Source organism: Bos javanicus, chromosome 26, assembly GCF_032452875.1.
Source record: "Bos javanicus breed banteng chromosome 26, ARS-OSU_banteng_1.0, whole genome shotgun sequence".
NCBI lineage: Eukaryota > Metazoa > Chordata > Mammalia > Artiodactyla > Bovidae > Bos > Bos javanicus.
In genome coordinates this window covers 20279985-20299121 of record NC_083893.1, presented here as the reverse complement: position 1 = coordinate 20299121, position 19137 = coordinate 20279985, and the positions used below count along the sequence as shown (strand labels likewise).

Genomic DNA, 19137 nt, shown 5'->3' with positions numbered 1-19137 from the left:
GTTCCCCAACCAGGGAACAGACCTGCACCTCTTGCAGAGGAAACATGGATTCTTAACCACTGGACTGCAAAGGAAGTCCCTAAAATACTACAGTCTTGAGGGGCCGATCAAGATTTTAGAAGTCATCAGCTGCAGCCTCTCTCTCCCAATGCAAGGGTCTCTTCTGTGTTGTCCCTGACTCACCACTTTTAACTGGGTTGGGTGGGGGGTTGTGTTCTTTCGATACTTGATGAAAAATCCCATTCTACTGATGGAGCATTTTCATTAAAGAGGTCTTTTACCTTGACCCAGAATTTGATTTTCATCTACCCTATCCCCTGGCTCCCCTCCTCCCTTCCTTTAAACCACACACACTAAATTTCTGGGTACTTTCTAACTGATGACCTTCCAAATATTTGAGAGTAGTAGTTGGTATTCCTTGCTTTTGCTTCTCCATGTGAAACTCCACCCTCCATGATGCTTCAGTGTTTCCGCACAGATTATGGCTTCTAGATCCTTCACCACCCGGCTGGTTCCCCAGAGTCCTTCAGAGAACTCATGTCGGTGTGTGACTGGGTCTGGAGGATGCGAATGGATATGACCTCACACTCATCTCTCCATTACCTTTCATTTTATCTTCCTTTCTATCAGTATTTGTTCTCCTTCCTGTTTAAAAATGCTTGCCCTTCATAAGGGAATGAGAAAAACTGGAGTCCAGTGATTTCTACCTTCTGTTAGAAGGTAGAAAGACCTTCTGTCTTCCCAAACAGCTTTAAACTGAATTCTCAACAGGGGTGATAGGACCTCTAAGGTGGCAAAGATTGGTTCATGAGGGCAAAAGAAGGTCTAAAATATTAAAGTGGTTTTGTGGCCTTCCAAAGCAAAATCCTACTTGACAAAATCTTATTTCTGGGTATCTTATCAAAATCATAATTTCTCTTGTTGGGGAGAATTTGAATTTAGTATTTCTCTCGGGGGATTGCTAATGAAAAACCAGTTGGAAACACTTCTTTAAGCCAAAGTATACTTACCAAAGTGTGCAAATGTTTTTAGCATATAAAGAAGTCCCAATCTCATGAGAATCTGGCCTTCTTAATTCTCTTCTTACATGTCTATTCCCTGAAGTGTGTTCCTTTTTCCCGCTAGTGTTCACACGAATGGCCTTGGGCAAGTCTGGGAAAAGCTGGCCTTAGCCAGTTACACAAGGTTCTTTACTGCAGGGCCTCTCCATGTGCCTCTACATGTAGGCACACTCGTTTCTTTCTCAAAACCACCCTGGGAAGGAGCATGGTCCCTGTGCTGTGTCACAGTCTGTGAAATAGGTTATGAATTGCTCAAGGTTCCATGGCCAGGAAGCGGTGAAGGCTAGGTGCATGAGTGTTGGGCCGATCCTACCTTTGAAGTTCACATAAAACCCCCAACAAAATAGCTATAAGTATCATTTATTTAAGGCTTCCCTCGTGGCTCAGATGATAAAGAATCTGCTTGCAATGCAAGAGATCTGGGTTTGATCCCTGGGTTGGGAAGATCCCCTGGAGTAGGAAATGGCAACCCATTCCAATTTTCTTGCCTTGCTTGGAGAAGGGAAAGTCTACCCACTCCAGTATTCTGGCCTGGAGAATTCCATGGACAGAGGAGCCTGGCGGGCTATAGTCCATGGGATTGCAAAGAGTCGGACATGACTGAGCAATTAACATCACATCATTTATTTACTGTTAATGAACTTTAGGAGCTTCCCAGCTGGTGCTAGTGGTAAAGAGCCTACCTGCCAATTCAGAGGACATAAGAGATGCAGGTTTGATCCCTGGGTTGGGAAGATCCCCTGGAGTAGGAAATGGCAACCCATTCCAGTTTTCTTGCCTGGAGAATACCATGGACAGAGGAGCCCGGTGGGCTACAGTCCAGGGAGTTTCAAAGAATCGAACACTACGGAGCATGCGTGCACAGTGAACTTTACAGCCTGTGGCAGCTCCTGGGAAGAATCGCAAGCAGTTCTCGTGCAGGTCGCTCAGTAATTGTCCTGTGTGCTGGTTGGAGACGGTAGTAGGTGAGAGATTCCAACCTTCCACAAAGTCCATCAGTACCTCAGTGACTGCCCACCTGTTGGTTGTCCCCTTGTTCCTGTCTTGGTTTATAACTATTCAATAAGCCCTCCCTGCTCCCTTGTTCCTTTTCCCAGCCTCTGGTTGGAAATCACTGGAATTGGGCTACTTTGGCTCCTCTCCAAAGGGCCTGCAGAAGTGAGCCAGTGTGACCAGCACATTGCTTCAAACGCTAGACTGGATCTGGCTGCTAAGACCTTGAACTTGGAAGGCACCCAGTCCAGTGCCTTGCAAACACAGGGCTCCGAAAAATGCCAGCGCTTCTCATTTTCATCCTCATGCTCATTTCTTGTCTAAAGTCACACTCTGGCTTCTCATCTGGGTTTTACTTTCCGTTTCTGAAATTTGTTCTTGCAAGATCTTACCCATCTGACATCCCAAAGCAGAGCGCAGGGCTTTCCTGTAACCTTACCTGCAACCTCACACCTGGCCTTGAGAGGGGTGCCTCTTCAGGCAGGTGGCCCTCAGGTAAGGTAATTATGTGTGTGCCTCACCCCACCCTACATCTCATACGAAAACTACTTTGGAACTCTGAGATGCAGGGGCAAGGAAAACAGCCATAGTCCAGGAAAAGGATTTTTATTTTATTTAAAAATTATTTACAATGTATTGAGGCTTCATAAATACTTTATTTCAAAATCCTCTTTTTTTTTTAACTTTCTTTTTTAACCTGAAGGAAATCTTGGGATGGGGTGGGGTAAAGGGAGAGGAGTGGTGACAGGCTCTTTAGGGGTTTTGCAAAGAGACGGGTGTAAAGCAACAGCAGTGACCTAAGGGGTAATGAAAGGAAGACCAGCCAGGCGCAACCCTTGGGTCAGTGGCCAGCTGGGCAAGGAGACTGCGTGACTGCAGACCTTGTTTGAAACAGCATTCACCGGTTTGGGTCAGAGGCACCCAGCACCAAGGGCTGACACTTTGGCTGTTTCTACCAGGCAAGGGTAGGTGTTAGGGGTGTGTGGTAGCTGTGTTATTTACGAGAAGTCATGCACTGCTGAGCCTCAGGCAGGGCCAGGCAAAGGATGTGAAGTCAATAACACACTGCTGAGAAAGGCAAAGTCCACTTCCACATGCTGTGCCCCTCCTGTCTGCAGACACCTGCTGGGGTTTGGTGGGGACCCAGTTACGTGGGTGTACGCTGTACAATACCATAGGGTATGCCAAGGACTTCTGACGATTTCCACTTGGTGGGTGCCAGCTTTCGCCATCGATTTGATGGACACTTGGGAAGACCATTTACAACTAAAAATCTTCTCAAACTACGCAGTATTCACTTCATTCTGCATTGCAGAAACTCTGGGCTGAAAGTTCCACTAGTTAAAATAGTGGATTTTAATACTTTACGGGTCTGAGAACTTTGAGAATCGTATGAAAGCTTTACCCTCTGGAAAACACACATAAGAAGGCAGACACTAAATTCTGACAGTTAGGGGTTTCATAGACCCTCTAAATCCAACAATGGACCCCCCTGGAGTGACGGACCCCAAGTTAAGAACCCCTGAGGTAAATGTTCCCGTGGGTAAGCATTTTCTTTTGAGATGCAAATAACCCAGAGGAATGATCAGTTTCTCCACCCTCTATGTGATTATTGATTGAATGGGTATAGGGAGGTGGGAGTAATGGTTTTGGAGGAAGATGAGGGAAGCCTGAGAATTACATCCCCAGAGAAAAGTTAGGGAATGGTTTTGAGATGAGCACTGGATCACTGGATCCCTGATCGAGGGAACCCAATGGGTGGGATATACATCAGAAAGGGATACAGGTGTCCCAAAGACAACCTTCACTTCCCCATTTTCCATAAGGCTGGCTCTGTGGTTTCTGATCAGTTTACTCTTCAAGCAGGTTCGTGCAGTCATCCTGCCATCTGGTGGTCACGCTTGGAATTGCACCTGTCCCAAGTGAAGCGAAGCGAGGTTCAAGTTGCTCAGTCGCATCGGATTCTTTGCGACCCCATGGACTATACAGTCCATGAAATTCTCCAGGCAAGAATACTGGAGTGAGCATCCTTTCCCTTCTATAGGGGATCTTCCCAACCCAGGAATAGAACCCAGGTCTCCTGCATTGCAGGCGGATCTTTACCAGCTGAGCCACAAGGGAAGCCCAACATCAGGTGAAAATGGTGTTCAATGTACCAGCTCTCTCTGGTACTTTATTCAGAGATCTGGTACATTCTCAGAATAAAGTACACTCAGCTGACTTGATGGAGTGGAGAAAAGGGTGGGGGTGGGGGAATGGACAAAAAAAGAAGAGTGATTCTTCCATGTTCCTGTGTAATACACACTGAAGCCGCGTGAGAGCTTGCATCCTTCTTGGCTGACCTGGGCACTCTTTGGTTTGTCATGGCTAAAACTTTTCCACATATATATATATATATATTTTAAAATTTAAAACCTGAAGTTCCATCTCTGGCTCCCAAATGGGTTTCTCTTCTTCTTGCTCCTCCTCTTCCAGAGCAGATTTACTGATGGACTGATGACTACTAATCAGGAGCCAAAACAGATGTGTCCCTGGGAAATACAGTGACTTGAGGGTCCATCTTACATTCTTTTCATTCCAGCCGAGACACACCTCCCAGGCTGCTGGAACCCTCTTCTAACAGGAAACTGGTCACCAACAGTTTTCTGTCCTGTAACGTCACACGGCAGCATGACTGAGTCCCGCTGCTCTAATGTTCTGGAGAATTCTTGGTGTGTCTCCCGAACTACCCCTCCTACCTGCTGCCCCAGCCTCCTTTGTTCTCTGCCAGTGGCACCTTTTGAGCTAAGGGAAGCATGAATATGGTGCCAAGGGACACCAAGGAACAGGAAGTGCATCAGGGGTTAGCCTAGAGTGGCATTGTCAGCCTGGGGTCATTTCTTCTGCAGTCCCAGACTGTGCTGTGGACGAGATCATTTCCAGCATGTTCCACTGAGGCACCTCCTTCCGTCACGGCCACCGCAAGGCTCTGAGTCAAACTGGAGGCGATGAGAGAAAATCTGCCACACCGATGGCTAGGGGTGAAGAGGTGGTAAAGAAAGCAGTACGCTCTGTCACCAGTGGGAGGCCTTGGGGAGAAGCAGACGATGGGAGGATGGGTTCTCCCCAGCGCTCTGGAATCTCACGCCCCCAGTGGACGCCAACAGCCCTGTCATGTGATGAGAGGCGTTAAGTTGGAGTTCTCCTCAGAGGTTCTCTCTCCATCTGGTGACCTCTTCCTTTTTCGACCACCTGAAAAACACATTTTCTAAGGGTCAGTCTGTAAGACTGGGAGAACATGAGCACTCTCTCGGGGGCCCAAGCGCTCTTCAAAATAGAAGCAGGAATGGAGACAAAGCCCTCGATAGTTTGGCAGTAGCCTGCATTGTCTCCAGGTGCTGACATCAGCATATGCACGTCTTGAAGGATTAGAATGCACCTTCCACCTGAGATGACATCTCCAAAAAGCCACACATCCAGACTAGTGCCAATATAAGGAGATTTCCTGGATGGGATCGAGCGAGGCCCACACGGTGTCCCAGGAGCATGCCTCCTCATCCTCAGCTCAAATGGTTGCCAGACACCCTCAGAAAGAAGACTGGTCTCACGGACGTTGATGTCCCTGAGCCAGAGGTGGCGGTGTAGCTGGGAGCCATCCCCAGGGACCTGCACTTTCTAGATCAGAGGCAACCTCCCTCTGCACTGGGGTATGTGGGGGTGGAAGGGTACTCTGTTCCCAGCTCCATTGTTTTTGGAAAGGACTATATTTCACCTTGTTCTCCCTGCCATGGACTTCCTTCCACAGAGGATATTGCTCTCCTTTTTATTGAGTTTCCTGAACACAAATTTTCTTTAAAAGACCAGATTGTAAGTATTTTAGGTTTTGCAGGCCATTTGGTCCCTGTTGCAACTACCCAACTCTGCCATTGTGGCCATCAAAGACTAGTGGGTTCTATAATCCAACAAAGTCAAAGTGAAAGTGTCTGACTCTTTGCGACCCTGTGGACGGTAGCCTGCCAGGCTCCCCTGTCCGGGGAATTCTCTAGGCAAGAACACTGGAGTGGGTTGCCATTCCCTTCTCCAGGGGATCTTCCCAACCCAGGGATCAAACCCAGGTCCTCCCACATTGGAGGCAGATTCTTTACTGCCTGAGCTACAGGGAAGCCTCCTTATTTTTTATAGGAATGGGCAGGGGAGGAGGTCAGGATTTGATCTGTGGCCATGGTTTACAGACTCCTGCCCTAGACAACTACCCACTGAATGGCACAGATGCCCAAACTAGCAAGGGTGCAGTACCTGCCCAAACCCCATTACAGGTTTCCACAATTGTAGCTCATTAGGGTTCCCAAAAGGAGTCAATGGTTTCTCCTTCAGGAGTAAGATCCTAGCATGTTTTCGTACTAACCAGCTGGTGGGTGGTTTTCATCCTGGTAAAGAAGTACTCACTCAAGGTTCTCAGCAACTTCCTGCCCATGGTTTCCTCCAAGTCACTGCTGCAGGGGCTGGCCTCTGTGTCCACGTTGATATGACAACATTCACTATCTGATGCTGAGAAAAAGAAAAGAAGAAAGAACACAAGCCTTTCCACCTGAACACCCAGGGATCCAGGTAGGGTGTTTTTTGTCAATGTTCCTTGGCAGGTGAAAGCTCAAAACCAGAGCCAAGGCAGTGGTGGCTGTAACATAGAAGGGATGTCCAGGAAGAAAAAGGCTCTAATTACTTAGCAAGAGGCTTTTTAGGGCCACAAAAGGAACTAAGAAACAAGAGAAGAGGAGCAGGAATCCAACTTTCCAAGCACTGTTAGGTCAGACAGAGACGGGAACACGAGCATTTCCACTCAGTATCTGCCAGATAAGAAGCACCTTGGAGGACAGGCCGGGTGTCACCTCACACTCCTCTCCTTGCATGGACACTGCAAAATCACAGGGCTCAGTAACAACTAAGCTCATGTGCTCTCTTCTTCCACCAAACCCAGGGGGGATTCAGAGAACTGCCCGATCTGGGAGCTGGAAAGGGACCCAGGCCCTGACCACCAATGCCTCTGAATCTCATTGGGGAGGCAGATGGTGTGGTGGACTGGGCAAGTCATTTCCCTTCTCCAGGCGTATGCCCTTTTGTGTCATACGAGGAGGATGGACTGGAATAATCTCCAAAGACTGGCCCATCTCCTCTATTCTCATTCCTTTGATATAAACTTCTTGCTACATGTGTTAGCTATTAAAATCAGTGTGCACAGGAGGAAAACCATCATTTAAATTCAGGTCCTGGAGTTGTGATTATGCATATCCTCGATTTTCTGAGTTAGCTACAAGTTCAAACACGTTGTCTCACTGACTTCAAAAGTCTGTGAGCACTTGTCAGGCCACTGCTCTGGACCTGGGGGATCTCAGACTTGCGGACTGGGGTGGGTCTGGAGGCGGGATGGGTGCTGGCCTTGGGGTCGTTGGTGTAGGGGGCGGCAGAATACATGGAGATGACTAGCTTGATGAGGCAAGCATAGAAGGATCTCAGGACTGGTGGGACGCTTGGAGCTTGGAGCAACACTGCAGTCAAGACAGGAGTATTCAGTGTCTCCATAGGAGGTGCTATGATCTCAGAGATCAGGACAGATCCTACAGATTACTGCTAGTCTCAGGGACTCAAAGAAAGGGAAGAGCCCTGCCAGTAAGAGCAAAGGCTGACCTCAGTTTCCTAATCTACGTGCTCAATTGCTCATTTGTGTCCGACTCTTTGCAACCCCAAGGACTGTAACCTGCCAGGCTCCTCGGTACATGGGGATTCTTCAGGCAAGAATATTGGAGTGGGTTGTCATGCCCTCCTTCAGGCGATCTTCCCAACCCAGGGATTTAACCCAGGACTCCTGCATTGCAGGCGGATTCTATACTGTCTTGAGCCACCATGGAAGCCCTTCCTAATCTATAAATTAGGCCGAATAATAACTTCCTAATATTTAGGGAGCACAGTATCAGTACTGTGATGCGCCCTCCTATAAATGTTATTTCATTTCTGCTCAAAACTACTTCATGAAGTAGCCACCGTGATTTTTATCTATTAACATAAGGAAGAATTGGTTTCCTTGGATGCTCAGTGGTAAAGTACCCATCTGCTAATGCAGGGAAGTTTGATTCTGGGTTGGGAAGTTCCCCTGGAAAAGGAAATGGCAACCCACTCCAGTATTCTTGCCTAGGAAACACCATGGTCAGAGGAGCCTGGTGGGCTACAGTCCACGGGGACGCAAAAACGTCAGACATGACTGAGCGACTAAAAAACAAACATAAGGAAAGATATCTATTAAGCTAACGGAACCGAGTCTCAGGTTAAAGTAACTTGCCTACAGTTGCTGAACTCCTAAATGGGGAAGACGAGGTCTGAATCCAGGTGGAAACCTAGCTAACAGTGTTCTGAGAACAAACTACCGCGGATCTGATGCCTGGGAGAGGCATAGTAAGCCTTAATGTTCCTTCCCTGGTAGCATAAGGAAGTGGGGAGTTTTACGTGGGGGCTCTGGTCCCAGACTTCCCTCACCTGGCTCACCTAGGGCCATACCAGGACCCAACGGCCTTGACCCATTCCCCCTTTACTCCCACGGGACTCAGTTTCCCTCCCTGACCTGCTCTAGCGGGCACAGCGGCAGGAGACAGCGAGAGCTGTTGCGTGTTCTGCTCCTCAAAGTCGGTCATTTCCTCCTGGGTGAAGGCCATCTCCTCCATCCTCAGGTACACGACCTCGCCGGGACTTCTCAGCCCATCTGAGCGGCTGCCTGGGGAGGACAGTAAGTGTGTCACCTCCCTGCTCTGGAGGAGACCTGGGGCTCCCTGCGGACGAGACTGCAGCTCTGGGCGGGGCCGAGGACGGAGGCGGGGCCGAGGAGGGAGGCGGGCAGTCCCTGGCCGGGCTCATCACCTCCCGACCGGCTTACACGGCAGGCTGCTCCGGTGGCTCAGGAGGGTGGCAGCAGGGTCATCCTTGGGAGTCTGGGGTGTGCCCCGGGTCGTGGAGGCCTCCATATCGGGGGACTGGGGTGAGCTCTCCATGTGGCAGGCGGTGAGCGCGTTCTGGTACTGCTGCCGTGTGACCTGGAAGATGGAGGCAGAGAGGTGGGTCGAGGTCAGAAGTTGGGCAGACCCCTCCCTGGACCTGGCTCACCTTCCTGAGCTCAGAAGCACCCCCAGTAAGGTTCTTTGGAACCTTTGGCCTTGGTGGTCTGGGATCCATGTTCTGGGGCCCAGCAGTTAAGGGGCAAAGAGGGAACCCCTTTGCCACCAGCGTTCTTCTGTTCATTTTTATTGGCTCTGGACTCTTACACATGGAGGAACCTTCTCCTGAGACCCAGGAGAGGATGGAAGGCCTCTCAGTTAGCAGGCGGTTGCCCATGGAGAGGTTTAAAACACAGGCTTATGTTGTTGCCAAGGGCCCTCTTCCTAACGGGCAGTCAATGGGGACTCAGCAAGAACAAGATCCCCAACTTGTGTAGAGGCTGAAATAAGAAACCTCCATATGAAGAACATAAACTTTGGCAAAACCACGGATGAAGTCACTTTATTACTACTGTTTTTTCTAATGACTTCCATAATCATATAGGAATCCATTTGATAAATCCTTCAAGAAAGTAGTGCTAGGAAGAAGCTCCTTTCTGTAGATGCACTGTATACTTCTTTATATTGAATGAGGACTCAAATATCCACTAGGTTTCCTTTTTTTCCTTTTATGACAGGAAGCTCACAAATTTATTTATTTGCAGTAACAAACTCATTCCTGATAGTATTTGCACCAAATTGGCTTGTAATCTCAACTTTTTATTTAAAACATCATTGAGTTATTTATTTTTGGAAATCCTATGTATTACTGGAAGTGCTATAAATATACTAAAGAGATGGAACTGATGATTTGATTTTCAGATGTTGGTGAAGTGCTAATGTTACGCAGAAGAGTTTGCTTTTGCAGACAGACATTGGAATATGAGAATAAAACCTTCCATCCATTCAGTGCATTATGGCTCACAGAGCACTCAGGAATGCGTTATCTCCTTTGGGCACCATGGCTGCAGGGGGGTAAGCATGAGAGGTCCTGTGATGCCCATTTTACAAATAAGGAAATGACGTTCAGAAAGGTTGGGGATTTGCCTAAGCTTTAACAGTTAGCAAGCCTTCAGAGTTCCAGCACTGAGATGTGCATTCTGCTTAGGAAAGTGCTACTCATCCTCAGGGGCCAGGGAGAGGGAAAGCGAGGTGGGACTGTAGAATTCCAAGTTCTCTGAGGAGAAACTCCAGGGTCTGCTAATGGGCAGGATCTGCCCTTGCAATCTGGTCATTTCAGTTTAAAGGGCCTTTACGCTTGCTGTCCAGGGGAAAGCATCTGAGCTCACCTCTGTACATTGTAAATGCATCTGGCTGCATTAGGCTGCCTTTCACAAAACTTTAGGGGAGGTCCCTCCAAAATTGCTATGTTATTTTGGGGGCCCATAGGCATCAGATGGGAGAAGACAATGGCAACCCACTCCAGTACTCTTGCATGGAAAATCCCATGGATGGAGGAGCCTGGTAGGCTGAAGTCCCTGGGGTCGCCAAGAGTCGGACACAACTGAGCGATTTCACTTTCACTTTTCACTTTCATGCATTGGAGAAGGAAATGGCAACCCACTCCAGTGTTCTTGCCTGGAGAATCCCAGGGGACGGGGGAGCCTGGTGGGCTGCCGTCTATGGGGTCACACAGAGTCGGACACTACTGAAGCGACTTAGCAGCAGCAGCAGCAGGCATCAGATGACTGAAGAGAAGTAGGATACATGGTCTGAGCCAAGGTTATTATCAAAACTCAGTCTTCTAATGTTACCATGGGTTTCTAAAGGTGACGCTTTCTTTGGAGTCTTGAAGTTTCTCCTGGCTTAAACAACAGGAAAATGTCCTAAATGACTCTTGGTAAGCTCAACAAAGCACTTGATATTATTCTATTTGGGTTCTTTTAACTAGTTAGTTTAGATTTGGCTTCCAGTTTAGTTCCCTGGTGACTCAGATGGTAAAGAATCTGCCTGCAATGCAGGAGACCTGGGATCAATCCCTGGGTCAGGAAGATCTGGAGAAGGGAATGGCTGCCCACTCTAGTATTCTTGCCTGGAGAATTCCATGGGCAGAGGAGCCTGGAGGGCTACATATAGTCCATGGGGTCCCAAAGAGTTGGACATGGCTAAATAACTAACACTTTTACTTTTTCACTTTTAGTTAAAGACCAAATGATTCTTTGCCTAAAAACTATGGTGTAAAACACACTGCCTATTCAAGACAAAGGCATTGGGCAATGCCTTGGTTACCTGCTCTAGGGATCTCACAGCCTTGCTTTCACAATGCTTCTCTTCAAAGTGCCACAAACTATGATTTGAGAAGGCACGAGCCAAATGTATTCAGCAAATCTCTCCAGCTGCATTTCTAGATCCAAGCATCACGCCACAGTACTATCCAAGAAAAAGATAATGTGAGATCACATAGGTAAATTTTTTTTTGGCCGAGCAGCATGTGGGATCTAAGCTGCCTGACCAAGAATTGAAACCATGCCTCCTGCATTGAAAGTGCAGAGTCTTAACCACTGGACCACTAGGGAAACCCCCACATAGGTAATTTAAAATTCTCTAGTTGTCACGTTTTTAAAAAAGTAAAAGCAAACAGGTGAAATAATTTTATATATTTCATTTAGCTTAACATATCCAAAATAGCTTCACTTCAATGTGTCACCAATATAAAATAATTAATGAGGAATCTTACATTCTTCTTTGTATCAAGTCTTTGGAATCCGATATGTATTTTACATTCTAGCAAACCTTAGTTTGGATGAGCCACATTTCATGTGCTCAACGGCCACCTATGGCCACTGGATTCTGTATCAGACACTGACGGTCCAGCAGATCAACTAGATAGCTCTGCCCAGTTTTGACAGTCCAGCCTGGCACGGCCCCAGTGTCCCGCTGCTTGCCAGCACAGAACCTCTGGTCTGGCTTAGCCCCTCTTTTACATTCCTTGAGTGCACCATGCTCACTTGCCTTCCATACCCCTTCCTTCCTTCTCCCTCTTGGCCTTGCCTTCACTCACCTTTTATTCCTTCCTAATTCTTAAAGGCCCAGTGCTTTCTCCAGCCAATACAGTGCTTAAAGTGTCATAGGGTTTCATAATCAGTTAGATGCTACCCTGCATTGGTCACTGTCGTTTGACTTATGGTTCTTTTCCCCAATTACATTTCTTGAGTACAGCTCATGGTGCCTAGAACCATCGTTAACTGCTTACCAAATACTTACTGATTGGCACCAAGTGAATGAAACCACTGTTCAAAGGACACCATGTTCTTATTCTCTTTTCACTACTGTAGCTACCATTTCTTAGCAATAGCTTGAGTTCAAATTGTCTTTTACTGTAGCCAATTAAGAACCCAGTTCAGTTCAGTTCAGTTCAGTTGCTCAGTCATGTCCAACTCTTTGCGACCCCATGAATCGCAGCACGCCAGGCCTCCCTGTCCATCACCAACTCCCGGAGTTTGCTCTAACTCATGTGCATCGAGTCGGTGATGCCATCCAACCATCTCCTCCTCTGTTGTCCCCTTCTCCTGCCCCCAATCCCTCCCAGCATCAGAGTCTTTTCCAATGAGTCAACTCTTCGCATGAGATGGCCAAAGTATTGGAGTTTTAGCCTCAGCATCAGTCCTTCCAATGAACACCCAGGACTGGTCTCCTTTAGGATGGACTGGTTGGATTTCCCTGCAGTCCAAGGGACTTGCAAAAGTCTTCTCCAGCACCACAGTTCAAAAGCATCAATTCTTCAGCGTTCAGCTTTCTTCACAGTCCAACTCTCACATCCATACATGACCACTCAACTGTCCTCTAAATTACAAAAGAAATGGAGATCAGTTGATCTCGAAACTAACAGGAGTTAAGGGTACCCTTTGGGACATTTTGACTTAGCAGTCAATGCGTCCAGAAGTTCACCTTTCAGCCAGAGTGATGTTTCCAATCCTCTTATGATGTTCTGCTTACATTTTCAACTCTTGGGTGGTTTATTCATCCCTCAAGGGCTTCCCTGGTAGCTCATTGGTAAAGTATCCACCTGCCAGTGCTCGAGATGAGGGTTCAATCCTAGGTCAGGAAGATCCTCTGGGGAAGGAAATGGCAACCCATGCCAGAATTCTTGCCTGGGAATCCCATAGACAGTAGAACCTGGCGGGCTACAGTCCATGGAGTCCCAGAAGAGTTGGACACAACTTAGCGACTAAACAGCAACAGAAATTAATTCCTCAAAACACAATTTTGCAATTTAGAGATTCTGCCTCCAGATGGTGATGGGGCATCTGGGCCATGGTTACAATTCACTATATAATGTCTGCCAAATATTCTTAATTTAAAGATGATATTAATATTTATGGAATACATTAAAGAATTCCTAAAGATTCTTTGGTACCTTCATAACTTATTAACGCCTATTAATCATGGCTTTGGGACTTTCCCAGTGGCTCAGTGGTAAAAAATCCACTTGCACTGCAGGAGACTTAGGAGACGAGGGTTCGATCCCTGGGTTGAGTTGATCTCCTGGAGGATGGCATGGTAACCCACTCCAATATTCTTGCTTGGATAATCCCATGGTCAGAGAAGCCTGGTGGGCTTCAGTCCGTAGGGTCACAAAGAGCTGGACATGACTGAAGCGACTGAGCACGCATGCACACACACACACACAAACACACACAGACACAATCATGGCTTTAATACCTTTCCCAGATACTCACTGGATATTGGATATACCTTTCTTTCTAATTTTATATTGAACTCAAATTACTCCTGGACTTAATGAACAGTTCTAGAAGTTAGTCTGTTGGGACAGGAAAAGCCTCTGCAGCCAGTCACAGGGGCTTTGGCCAGTGAAATCAGCCCTGAGCTTTCTCAAAAACTCTCTTTGTATTAAAAAAAAAAGGTGGGTTTGAGGAGGTGAGTAAAAGAGCAACCTGAACATGGCCCTAAAAGTCCATTTAGTCAGGAGAAAAATGTCATCTTAACTTATATTAAAAAACAAAACAGAAAAATCAAACCCTTATGTTAAACAAGAGCTTGAACTTACAATGTTCCCTTCCATAGAACAACCCATTGCAATTGAAGTTTTTAAGTGACTTGAACCACAAGTTGAAAGAGATTTCTGAATAATACTTTACTAGGTTTCTAGCCTTCCCTAAATTTCTACTTCTGACATGTAGCTTTCTCAATTTCAGAATATCTAGGTAGACAAAAGGACCACGTGCAGTGATGCCCTGCTGCCCCAGTCACAGCAAGGCCCTCTGGCCTGAGATAAAGGATAACACCTGTACCTGAGAACTGACCGCGGATTTGGAGTTCTCAGCATGCCACTGGCTCACTGTCAGGAAAGAGACATTCCTTTTAAGTTCCCTGTTATTTATAGAATGTTCCATTTGTTTTTAGGAGTGGATACATGAGCTATGTGAGATCAATTGTAAGTTTTAGGAAAATCCTTACAAACTTAGTGTAGGGTATTCATCCTAACAGGGCTTCCCTGGTAGCTCAGATGGTAAAGCGTCTGCCTACAATGCGGGAGACCCAGGCTCGATCCCTGGGTCGGGAAGATCCCCTGGAGAAGGAAATGGCAACCCACTCCAGTACTCTTGCCTGGAAAATCCCATGGACAGAGGAGCTTGGTAGGCTACAGTCCATGGGGTCGCAAAGAGTTGGACACGACTGAGCAATTTCCCTCACTCACTCATTCATCCTAACACATTCCATTTTGAGGAATAGCTAAATCCATCTCCTAAAAGTGCTCTCCAAGCTGTGCACTCCCAGAGATCTTTCAGAAAACTCTGGGCTTATCACAGTTGCTCATTACACATGACACCTCAAAATTTCCTTCACTTTTCTCTCCAAAGCCTCATATGGATTTTCTCGACTTATGATACAAATGGTGTATGGACTGGATGTTTGTGTTCCTCCAAAACTCATACGCTGAAATTCTAACTTCGAAGGTGATGACATTAGGAGGTAGAGCCTTGGAGGTAGTTAGGTCATGAGCAGGGAGCCCTTATAAGAAGGAAGCCTGCTTCCTCTGTCTCTCCCTCTCCCTGCTCCTTCCCACCATATGAGGATACACAGAGAAGACAGCCATTTTCAAACCATGAACTGGACTCTCACCAGATACCACCTGGATTGACCAGCACCTTGAACTTGGAGATCCAGCTTCCAAGAACTTCGAGAAATAAATGTTGGTGGTCTGAGTCACCCAGTCTATGGTAATTGTTATAATAGCTAAAATAGACTAAGACAAGTGGAAAGACATGAGAAACGAACTGAACAAAAATTCCCAATGCACTTAAAACAGAATCCAGACCCTGTGCTCTGGCCTAAAGATGCCAGGTAACACTGCTACCCACACTCTATTCCCAACTCAGATCAGCCTCTGTCTGCACATAACATGCCAGGCCAAATATCCTCGGACCACCAAACTCTTTCCTGGCTCTGTCATTTCTGTCTTGAACATTCTCTCCACAGCCCCTTCCAGGTCCCAACAAAAAATGTCCTTTTCTCAGCCTGCTCTAATAACCATTTCTAAAGCAGCCTCCTCGATAAGTCGCAGCATTGGTGCTCGCCCAACACCTCATCACCTGAGCTGCTCGGACCTGGGAAGAGCACAAAACGCAGGCCCAACTGAGTCTGCGCCTCTGAGGACTACCTGAGTGCCTGAACCTGAGCGGCTTGGACCTGGGAGGTGCATGCAACCCAGGGCCAGCCTCGGATTGTTCCCGGCGGAACAATCTAGAGCCTGAGCAGTGTGGGCAGGGAGGCTACACGCGCCGTGAGCGGGGGCAGACCCAGTGTGGCTGAGGCACTGCGAGCGCATGCCAGTGTCATTTGTTTGCAGCATCCCTCCCTCCCTCCCCACAGCGCGACTGAACAAAGAGAAGAAATACAGCTCCACCCACCAGAACACCGACACAAGCTTCCCTAACCAGGAAACCTTGACAAGCCACCTCTACATACCCACACACAGCGAGGAAACGCCACAATAAAGAGAACTCCACAAACTGCCAGAATACAGAAAGGACTCCCAAACTCAGCAATTTAAACAAGATGAAGAGACAGAGGAATACCCAGCAGATAAAGGAACAGGATAAATGCCCACTAAACCAAACAAAAGAGGAAGAGATAGGGAATCTACCTGATAAAGAATTCCAAATAATGATAGTGAAATTGATCCAAAATCTTGAAATTAAAATGGAATCACAGATAAATAGCCTGGAGACAAGGATTGAGAAGACGCAAGAAAGGTTTAACAAGGACCTAGAAGAAATAAAAAAGAGTCAATATATAATGAATAATGCAATAAATGAAATTAAAAACACTCTGGAGGCAACAAATAGTAGAATAACAGAGGCAGAAGATAGGATTAGTGAATTAGAAGATAGAATGGTAGAAATAAATGAATCAGAGAGGATAAAAGAAAAACGAATTAAAAGAAATGAGGACAATCTCAGAGACCTCCAGGACAATATTAAACGCTACAACATTCGAATCATAGGGGTTCCAGAAGAAGAAGACAAAAAGAAAGACCATGAGAAAATACTTGAGGAGATAATAGTTGAAAACTTCCCTAAAATGGGGAAGGAAATAATCACCCAAGTCCAAGAAACCCAGAGAGTCCCAAACAGGATAAACCCAAGGAGAAACACCCCAAGACACATATTAATCAAATTAACAAAGATCAAACACAAAGAACAAATATTAAAAGCAGCAAGGGAAAAACAACAAATAACACACAAGGGAATTCCCATAAGGATAACAGCTGATCTTTCAATAGAAACTCTTCAAGCCAGGAGGGAATGGCAAGACATACTTAAAATGATGAAAGAAAATAACCTACAGCCCAGATTATTGTACCCAGCAAGGATCTCATTCAAGTATGAAGGAGAAATCAAAAGCTTTTCAGACAAGCAAAAGCTGAGAGAATTCTGCACCACCAAACCAGCTCTCCAACAAATACTAAAGGATATTCTCTAGACAGGAAACACAAAAATGGTGTATAAACTCGAACCCCAAATAATAAAGTAAATGGCAACGGGATCATACTTATCAGTAATTACCTTAAACGTAAATGGGTTGAATGCCCCAACCAAAAGACAAAGACTGGCTGAATGGATACAAAAACAAGACCCCTACATATGTTGTCTACAAGAGACCCACCTCAAAACAGGGGACACATACAGACTGAAAGTGAAGGGCTGGAAAAAGATTTTCCATGCAAATAGGGACTAAAAGAAAGCAGGAGTCACAATACTCGTATCAGATAAATTAGACTCTAAAACAAAGGCTGTGAAAAGAGACAAAGAAGGTCACTACATAATGATCAAAGGATCAATCCAAGAAGAAGATATAACAATTATAAATATATATGCACCCAACATGGGAGCACCGCAGTATGTAAGACAAATGCTAACAAGTATGAAAGGAGAAATTAACAATAACACAATAATAGTGGAAGACTTTAATACCCCACTCACACCTATGGATAGATCAACTAAACAGAAAATTAGCAAGGCAAAAAAAAAAAAAAAAAAGAGGTGTGTAAGGCAACTGGAAATTTAAACATCATTGGATATTTGATGATATTAAGAATTTATTCTTAAAAAAAAAAAAAAGAAACCAATATTCATTGCAATACTATTTACAATAGCCAAGAAATGAAAGCATGAATAAAGAAGATGTGGTACATGTATACAATGAAATATTACTCAACATTAAAAGGAGTGAAATAATGCCATTTGCAGCAACATGGATAGACCTAAAGATGATCATACTAAGTGAACAAAGTCAGAGAAAGACACATACATATGATATCACATATGTGAAATCTTAAAAAATGATATAAATGAACTTATTTACAAAACGGACAGACCCAAAGACATAGAAAACAAACTTACGGTTCCCAAAGAGGAAAGAGGGAGAGGGATAAATTAGGGATATTAGATTAATAGATACACTCCTATATATAAATCAGAAAAGCAACAAAGTCCTACGTATAGCACAGGGAACTCTACTCAGTATTCTGTAATAACCTATAAGGGAAAGAATCTGAAAATAATATGTGTAACTGAATCATTTTGGTGTATACCTGAAACTAAAGAACACTGTGAATCAATTATATTAAAAAAAAAAAAACTACAAAGATCCAAGAGAAGTGCAAAACTCAATTGTTTTTTATCATATGTCATATTAATTTTACTCCATTACAGTTTACCATATAGTTTCACATATGTTAAGCAATTGCTTTCAACAGCTTACATAGAAGACAGCATTTATCCCTGCATCTCAGAGGAGGAAACAAAGTCAGAGAAGTGAACTCCTAATATTTATCCAAATAAATGTTAGTGGAATGGAAATTAGAGGACCTTCTAGTTCTTAAAAAAATGTGTTTCCATTTCACAACAAATCTTTTTTTACAAAAGGTTTGGAATGGTGGTGGGGAGGGAGTTTAGTATATTGCAGGATATCAGAATTTGGAAAGGCAGAATGGAGAGACATTTAAAAATTGAAAGAAGTGATTTTAAGATGAATAAAATTGCTATTAAGGCAGTTTAGCAAATCTATCATGCAGATTAAAAAAAAAAAAAAATAAAGCAGCCTCCTTGCCAACTCTGCCCAGGCACTGTTTATCCCATGATCTGATTTATTTCCTTCAGAGCCTTCATCACTCTCCTAAATAACCTAGGTTACTGATGTGGTTACTTGTTTATCACCTTTCTCCTCCTATGAGCCTGGAAGCTCTAGAAAAGCAGGAACTTGCAGTCTTGTTGACCACAGTATCTTGTTGATGCCTAGACAGTGCTGAGCACGAGCAAGTAGTCAGTAGCTACCTGTTGAGCCACTGACTCATATCATGACATTCAATTTCTTTTCCCACAAACCATGTGCCCAGTACTACCAACCACTGAGTTAGCACAGCAGAATTTCTCTCCTCCCACTTTTTCTTACCTCATTTCTGAGGACGGTCTACAATTACAGGGCTTCAGGGCTGGAGGCAAAAGGGAGCAGAATCGTGGGCTGTGGTTTTCTGAGGTTCAACCTCATTGTCACGATAGACT

At 45.4% G+C, this 19137-nt stretch overlaps 1 protein-coding gene across 2 annotated transcripts in view; it reads right to left on the bottom strand.

The window, feature by feature from the left end:
* Positions 1 to 2644: 2644 nt before the first annotated feature.
* CNNM1 (cyclin and CBS domain divalent metal cation transport mediator 1) overlaps positions 2645 to 19137 on the bottom strand; it is a 72209-nt gene continuing 55716 nt past the window's right edge. For both annotated transcript variants that reach the window (XM_061403066.1, XM_061403067.1), the window contains 4 exons: positions 8953 to 9109; positions 8644 to 8793; positions 6480 to 6581; positions 2645 to 5285 (listed from right to left, as the gene is read on the bottom strand). In XM_061403066.1, the coding sequence (XP_061259050.1) occupies positions 5206 to 5285; positions 6480 to 6581; positions 8644 to 8793; positions 8953 to 9109 (489 nt within the window). In that variant the 3' untranslated portion in view covers positions 2645 to 5205. The remainder of the gene's footprint in view (positions 5286 to 6479; positions 6582 to 8643; positions 8794 to 8952; positions 9110 to 19137) is intronic.